The sequence below is a fragment of the Stegastes partitus genome, unplaced genomic scaffold (genome assembly GCF_000690725.1).
Source record: "Stegastes partitus isolate 25-593 unplaced genomic scaffold, Stegastes_partitus-1.0.2 Scaffold54, whole genome shotgun sequence".
Taxonomy (NCBI): Eukaryota; Metazoa; Chordata; class Actinopteri; family Pomacentridae; genus Stegastes; species Stegastes partitus.
The window spans coordinates 747,478-756,314 of NW_007577785.1; the positions used below are offsets into that span (position 1 = coordinate 747,478).

Here is an 8,837-nt window from a genome sequence, read left to right on the forward strand (position 1 = left end):
GCTGTCAAACTATGCCTGAGTAGGCATATATTTCAAGCAAAACGAACATGAATCTAAACAGCTACACAACTAACGAGGGCTGCACAATTATGGTAAAAAATGATAATCACGATCACTTTAATCAATAGTGAGATCCCAATTATTTACTCCAATTATTGATAAAACATTGTAATTGCACTTTTAGATTCTGATAGAGCACTGCCTCTACATCTATGTGCTATGCTCCGGTATGCATCAAAATAAGACTGGCTCTTATTCACAGTGCATCTCCTATAAGCAAAACATAAATACAACTATACTGTTATAATTAATCATGTTTCGACCTATTATGTATTCTGAAGCTGTATTTTTCCACTGAGCCTATGATTCAGTTTTGTATTTTTCTACTGAGCACAATATACATCCTTGAAGATAACCTGGCCAGTGAGAACTGGGAGACAACGGAAACTCCTCTATTCTATCAGTTACTTTAGATACACACCTTTTGAACAACACACACACTTTGTAATCGATCCAAGCAGTTTCTGTTTACATTTCAATGAACTTTCACGTGAACAGTGGTTAGCCTGTTCACGTCACAGTAACTGGCCAATTAACCTCGGTTGCGTACAAGCCCAACCTCTGTTCGAGGCAGTCCCAGTCCAAGAAGATATCTGTAACCTCTGAATCCAGCGCTGCTTCACTTTACCTGTGACCTAAATAAATTCTATATCTGAGAACTGAAGATTTCTCCAGTTTGTTCTTGGGCTTCTAAATAAAGAATCGGGCTAACAATACCAAAACTTTTTACCCAAGGTGAAATCAACAGCTTTCACTATTTGAACTTTTTGCAATACATTGGCACCACTGTATAGTGTCACTGTATAGCTATCTCAATGGAAAAAGACAAGGACTCAGAGTGAGGTATCATTGACGACGCTGCTGGGCTTGGTCTTCATGCATTTATCATACTGCCGTCTATAGTGTTCTTTGCAGGTGGTTAAACAAGTTTGCTGTATAGCTTTGTCACAAAGACACAAGTCTCATGTATTTTTTGCATATGAGTTGCTCTTGCTTATTTCCACTTGCTCTAAATCCAAATACTTCCAAACAAGAGAAAATGATCCATTTCGAGAGACAAGCTCTCAATCTTTTAGTTTTCGTTTTGCCCATCTGCTCTCTTTTGTTTTATCACTCCTCTACTCTAAACTGCATCTGCAACATTGAGGAGACTGTTTCACAGGCTGCTGCTGCAGTGGTATACATGGATGTTCCCCAACATTAAAGTCATGGTATCTTGATCACTGCCTGGTGACTGGTGGTTAGTTTAGAAAGCACTTGATTTGATATGCAAGATTTCGATAAGCAGAACACACTTTTAAATGTGGATATTGTAGTGGACCATGTAATATATTTGCAAGAAGCCACAATCGTGATAGAGATTATTGGCTGATTATTTATGCAGTATCACAACAAACAATTGTATAATTATTAGTTAAGTGGGGTCACATTACTTCAACAAGTCTATGTTTTTATATTCTCTCAAAATTATAAAAGAAAGCAGCCAGTATGTGCTAAACTGTGTGAATACATATTTAATAAACAAACGGTCCAATAATTTAAAAAAAAAAACAAAAAAAACAAAAAAAACAATTTGGTATTATGAAAGAGGAATATATACCATTCTGTTTTACTAACTTTTCACCATCCCCTACATGTCCTCTGACGCAGTTGTTTTAACAAAAATTTGAATTCTAGCCTGATGATCAATGGGTTGGTGACTCAGACATGACAGGCAAACTTTCTCTACGCTCTCAAAAACTTTGCATCATAATTCAGCTCTTCAACAACGAGGATTTAATTAGGCAAATTTATTCTGTATTGTTTATTTATTTAGGCCTATTTTCTATCTTTCAGCCAAAACAGCCAAACTCCCACTACCTTTAACTGAACATAATGCATTCTTAAGAGTGTGTCTATTCTGGCAGTGTCTTTTTATTTCATGTGTTTATTTCATCTAACACCACTTTACACTAAATATTTGTGAACAGTATTCGGCAATAGTGTTATGTGCAACAGGAGTCTCAAGTCATACACTGTTGATAGAAAAGAAAAAACAAAAATGCAATTGGGTTTATTATGATAGGAACTTAAATGTAAAAGATGTACAGTCTCATCAAATTACAACATTAATGACTGAAGTAACAGCACATGGATTTGTCCTGATCTGCTCAGAACAAAACGTTTGGTTCGGTGTGAGACGTCTGTTCAGTACACCCAGAATAGTTTATATCTACAAACTCACACTCCCAGAATGAAATTTCCATCAGAGGGTTTTGGCAGAGCACCAGTTGTTTCCTATCACCAATAGAATGCTAGTAGGGTTAGTCTTGGCAGCTGAGTGGACACTGAACAATCTCATACAATGTTTTAACTCAAACTCAGGTCTGCAGACTAACTTTTTACATTTATTGCACACTGCGCCTACCTATTGTCGCTTTAAATGCATCAGCACATAATTTAGGAGCACTTCAACTTTTTCCTCTGTGCCTTTTGGTTCCAAATATTACATCTTAGGTGTTCCCATTTTCTCAGTTTCCATAAACAATAGTCATTTTAACACCTTATAAGAATAAAGGTGAAGATAAATGTTTTGTACATTAATCCTTTCTTTTTCCAAAAAGGTGATCAGTTTGACTTAAAAGGTGGCTCTTCTCATGCTATATTATACGCAGTGATAAACTGTATTGTAATTTTTGACTCTGGTTTGCCATTGCCTGGTGCTAAAATACTGCAAAGAGAGTGGCTGCATTGTCAGCCAGGCATTGTCTCAATTCAGAATGTTGATGCTCCATGGCAAAAACACTGTTCCCCGCCATGCTTTGGCTGCACTTTTTGCAGTAAATTCAATGTATACTGTAGGGCATAAGCTGAGAATTAACTTTCCTTGTGGGTAGCACAGTGTGGCTGATGTGCATGCAGAGAATAATGAAGTTTAGCTACGGTGAGTGTAACCCAGATTGTTTTCTGGAGCTATAGTTTACAGGGGTCCCTTAAATGCCTCATATGCAGACCATCGGTAGATGCCAAATTTATCAAAGTTCCCTTAAGTCCTCAAAGGCATTAGTTGATGTAACAATTCACTGCTGTTCCCTAAATGACACACATCAGCTGAGCACAGAGAAACCTTGAGTTCCCATTCAAATATTGCAGCGCACACAACTCAGACAAGCCAAAAAAAACTGTCTCAAATGAGTAAAACGAGGCACTCCAGTGTAAGATTTACCCAAGTTAAAACTGTGTAATTTTATCAACCTGGGTGGGCCGCCCAGAGACACACGTAGACAGATCGGCTAAATGTCAGGTGCACTAGTGTGACCTATGAAAATGTTTAGTCACGCTTGAAAGATTTTTGGTCGCAGTTCCTGACACTGCAAACTGTAAATGTTCCTCCTGCACAGTCAGATCCTGCAGCGTCTCTACTCACACTGTGGAGTTCACACTAGAAGCTGTGAAAACACTCAAAGGAAAAAGCTCAATAAAACTCACATTTAATCGCAAAAATCTTCACTTTTCTGCATTCCTCTTTCGCTACTTTTTCAGTTTCACTGCACAATCGTTCAGTTCTAAAACAAAGCTCTGGTGGGAGCTGGTGTTGCTTAATACAGCATGGGTATAAATAATACTTAGTGGCTTATTTTTCATAATAAGAATTCTGTCATTGTTCCAATATTTGGCCTCCATATTAGCAGGTGCCCAAACTGGGGCTTGTCAGGCATTGATTGCTACAGGATATATATCTTTTTTGTAAAGCATTTACTCTAACTGCTGCACACAACCACTAACTCCTTAAATGAGGGTGGTTTACAAAACACAAATTTCGGCTAAACTTTAAAGACATATCAACAAAAAAACAGCTTCCAGAGGCATAGGTTTTTGAAAGTTTGATCTCTATATTTGGACTACTCATTAAGTATACTGCCAAGTAAGGGCTTTTTATTTTAGAAGTTTTGAGGCACATGCTGTGAAGGGCTGCAAATACTTATCACAGGCAAATCATTCTCACATTGAATGGAACAATGGTTCTGCACCATACTAAGAACCAGAGTTCAAAAACATAACACTATGGGCTTCAAAAAAATGTTAATTTCCTGCAGGAATACGGTGATAAAAAGTAAAGGCAGAATTTTCTTTAATGTTTGAGTGTGTTCACAATTCTAACAGAAACATACATGTATGATTAGTGTTTCAACAAACTTGACTCTATTATAGAACTCAGTGCCACAAGCCTTTTCTTCTATACAAGAGTTAGTGTGGAGTCTTTCTTTCAAATTTTTATTGTCTCTTAACTGCCCGGTTAAATAATCTCCTTATCATATCAGCACTGCCTCATGGGCAGTATCACAGTCACTGGATGAAAAGCCACTCAACAAAGTAACTTCCCTAATTAAAAAATTAAATTAAGGAATATGCTTGATGGAATAAAAACTTGTCAAGTACAATAATTACTGATTAAATAAAAATCACGATTGATTAACACAAGTCCCCCCATTGTGATTTTTAGTTACCCTATAATAAAACAGAGTAAAATGGAATCTCACAGGAACTTCAAGGCATTGCATTTGCACGTCTTTCATTGCACATAAAGTGCCTTTTAACTCCCTACAGAAAAGTAGCCACTCTGTTGAACTATTTCACAGAATGGTGACTGGCAACAACTGAACAATTCTAACAGGCAAAAGCAATGGTTAGTAACTGCTAGAAACAGCTGGACGCAGCGAGAGTGAACGTTTAGTGTCTTGCCTGTCCCAGACGTTCATTCCACAAAACTTGCTAATTAAATGATCCTAACGCTCTCTCGTCTTGCCTGTACTATTGTGTATGTACAGCAAAATGACAATAAACTTGATTTGATTTGATTTGAAAAGACAAAACCCAAACAAAGGTAATTTGCAAAGTTTGCACAGAGACAGTTCGCAAGTCGGATGGCAACACGACGAACTTGTTTAATCACTTTACATAGAGAAATGGTTTGGTTGCACTGACCAGAAACTTGCAAATTAGTCTTAAAAATACATGGAAGATCGTGATAAAATCAAAATCGGGATTTTAGAATTTAAAAAATCGTGATATGATATTTTTGCCATATCGCCCACCCCTACCATATATAATGAGAGAGACTGGAACTGAACAAATCCTGGTATTTTAGAGCCAGATCCAAAAAGGAACCAGCAATCGGAACCCAACAATAACTGTCATCCTATGAGAGAACAAGTGTATATAGGATGCTATACATAGATGAGGACGGTCTTTAAAAACCTATATGAATGACCTCCATCCACTCCAAGGCCATCCTTGAACAGATGTAGGTCCTATTATCTTTCTGAATAGTTACCAGCTTCCACACATAGCAGAGCTTTTGAGTGTAGGTTGTTGTTTGTTTTTTTTCAAATATCCCACTGGTGCAGTGAGATATTACCATTTGTTCTTTTCCTCTTTGACACCGTACTTATTGTTACTTATCAGCACTGTGCATACTCATAAATGATTTATTACTGAAACACTATTTTAAAACTTTTACAACGCGGTTTTGTGCATTTATGCTGAATCTGTCAAGAGACTTTCAATAATCAGAAGTTCCACAAGTTATGTGGCAGGTTGCCAAGAATCAGCATACCAATCAGTCAATGAAACACATTCTGATCAGTTGTGGAATGCACAGTCTCTGCATTTGTGAGAAAATAACCAAGTTACAACAGAATACAAACTGATTACAAAATACTGCATTGATTCATTTTTATAAATAAAGTGTTTTTTGTGTGTGTTTTTTTAATTCTTATGAACTGTACAAACAGAGGGAACAAACGTATATGTTGCCTCCATTTACACAGACACAGCACAGTGATTAAACACATGCTAGCAATCAAACGGACTGTTTTAACACAGATCTACCAACCCCATTTTGCAAGACCACTTTCATCCAGCTCTGAACAATCATCGGAACAGGTGAACAGGTGTTTCTAGTAAATGTTAGACATTTAGGCAACAGCTCATCAGTGAAAGTGGATAATAACAGTCTGGGATGAAAATCTATTCCTGCAGACCTTTACTTGTCGACAGAAATCTCTGAACACTGACAACAAGTTATTAACGTGTGGGAGCACTCTCCTAAGAACGGGGTCAACGCAGGTTAAGCATGCATTAAGTAGATCTGTCATTCACAAGTCGTCCGTCTGAAAGGGGATATGTGTGTGTTGTTAATAGAAGCCTGTTTCAAAATTGAGAGCACTGATTGAGGATCCCAATAACAAGAAGAATGTTTTATACAAAGTAGCAACATCTTCCACTATCTCCTTGAAGAATAGCGCAGACAAACACCTGGTAGACAGAATACTGGTCGGATTGTAGTAGCAGGAAACACATGGATTAGTGTTGGCTAAACCCTGCGCTAATTTTAACCTTTTGATTTGCTACATGCAAAGCAAAGTCAATAATCAGTCAAGGTCACTGGTCTCAAATACATTTATCACATGCAAAAATGCTTTTTGAATATGATTTCTTCACTTTAAGATATATTCTGTGACTCTCTGTATTTTCTCAGCAGTAGACAAGCCACTTTGTGCATTACTCAGCCATTACTCAGACATGGCACATCTCCAGCACTGGTCTACTACTCCACCTGTTTTTTTTTCTTTCTTTGTCACTGTTTCCAACGGGGTGATCCAACCACAGAAACAGTTTCAAAGCAGTTTCAAACAGAAATAATTAAACCAAGGTCACTTTGATATGTCTTCCAGGTGAAGTGATGCATTTACTATCATGTGAAAAATGCAAAGACATACAATATATGAAAAACAAATGTCGCGGTCCCTTTTTCCTTTGTAGGTTGTTCCCTCTCCCAGTGTGTAATAGAGAGAATATTAAACAGAGACAGCGATTGAGATGATATCATGTGGAAAAATCGTCTTTGTGAACCACAAAAGTAGGATGCAACTTTGTTATTAGGCAGCCATACTTACAAACTTCGGCTTGCGGTCTCCTTCATCGTAACATGAGGTGCTGTGGTTAGAGGAACCCTTCTTCTTTTGAGATTTACTGTCTCTTCCTGCGGTGGAGTCAAACCGCTGACTGTAACTATCCATATTAACCTAATGACTTCTCCGCGAGCTGACAGGTATTTCAGTCTAAACCTTGCAATGTATGTGACGTTAACGGACACCGTTAAACGCTGAAGGACGACACTCGCAGAATTATCTGTCGTAGAGCATTACTATTTCTTTCTCGTGGTTAACGCGTGGATATAAAGTTTGTCAAAACCAGAGAAGCTCAAATTTCAGTACTAGCCGTCAGTCCCAGCAGTCCGTTTAGCTAGCCAGCTAGCTAGCCAGTCTGCTACACTATCATTCACTGGTGGCTTTACTTAACGCTAATCCAATTTATGGACTGTCACGTCACGCTCGATTTTCCACGAACGGAACAATTGCGGCACAAAACATACAGTTGTCGTCACTTACAATTTTTCCATACCCAGTAACTGAAAACTATACACTCACTACAAGCTGCAGTTGAAGCGTTAGCTGGATAAAATATTGTGGAAAATTTTTGACAGACCCGCGCAATGATGACGTCTGCGCCGCATGTTTAATCAGACCAATGGCGTTCAGGGAGCCAGAAATACGGACTAATCATTGGTCCGCTCTCAGCCATATGGCTACACCTCTTCGCTATTTACAGTTGAAACGGCATTTGATTGGCCTGAGTGAGCTGTCAATCAGCACTATTTCATTTTAGGGTGGTTCGTTTTATTTACCCTCTGTCTCCCGTCGATGCGATGGTTGATGTAGACTGGGTCAACCTTGGTTGCAAAAGTGCTATTCTTTTCCAAACCTTTAAATTGCTTGATATTCAATGAAGATAAGATTTTATCATTTCCACTTGCAAGGAAAATATTTTGCTTTACAGAAATATTGAGCAGAATGCACACAATGCATACAATCATTCAAAACATTATCTTAATAATATCATATGATTGCAATATCAGTGTTTTTCTACTTATGGAAGACTTGTGCAATTGTGTAATTTTTGCAAAATCTATGTAACACTACTGATATGTGCAATATTATTATTTTTCATATTCAGAGAGTTTTTTCTGTGCAGTAACTGAAATTCCACACATGGAAGAATCAAAACTAATCTATTTTTTTTCCTTTTCTTCCCCACTGATGTTCCCAACACATTTGCACCCCAGTGCTGCTGTAACACTGCAAATGTCTCCACTGCAGGGTTAAAAAAGGCTTATCTTATCTCATAATATTTAAATTAATAAGTTAAATACATATAGATATATGTATTATCTGTAGTCATGTCATGTTACAAAGAAATCAAAGAAAATATACACAGATTTAATAACTTTACAGCTTGACTTTGATTGACACAAGAGTCACATTTTAGTGAATGTATAGTTACCAAACAAAAAATGAAGCAAGACTCTGGGAGTTACTAAGGAGTTTCCTGCAGATAGTTCATAGTGAACTGCAAATGCATCAAACAAGACTGTAGAATATGCAGAATCTAAAAGGTCAGCCATAAAAAGCTTCCTCCACTGTTTCGTGCTTAATCAGATGAATCATAAAAATAATTGACTCTAATTGTTTTATATAGTCAGTCATATAATAAGAGTCCTAATAGCCTTACGACTGTGCACAGGTGATAAGTCTTTTGAAAAGCAACAGATCATAGATGATGAAAACATTTGCAACAAACATTTGTGCTACCACGTAGTCTTACACTATAACATTTCCAGGATCTAACAAAACATTTAAGTCCATACATAAATTGATGTTTATGGTTTACTGAAA

The 8,837-nt window shown here is 37.4% G+C and overlaps 1 protein-coding gene across 1 annotated transcript in view; it reads right to left on the reverse strand.

Moving 5' to 3' along the window:
* LOC103352841 (protein diaphanous homolog 3) overlaps nucleotides 1-7,554 on the reverse strand; it is a 162,140-nt gene extending 154,586 nt beyond the window's left edge. Inside the window, exon 1 of the mRNA XM_008275520.1 lies at nucleotides 6,999-7,554. Within this exon, the coding sequence (XP_008273742.1) occupies nucleotides 6,999-7,121 (123 nt within the window). The 5' untranslated portion in view covers nucleotides 7,122-7,554. The remainder of the gene's footprint in view (nucleotides 1-6,998) is intronic.
* Between the last annotated feature and the right edge of the window lie 1,283 nt (nucleotides 7,555-8,837).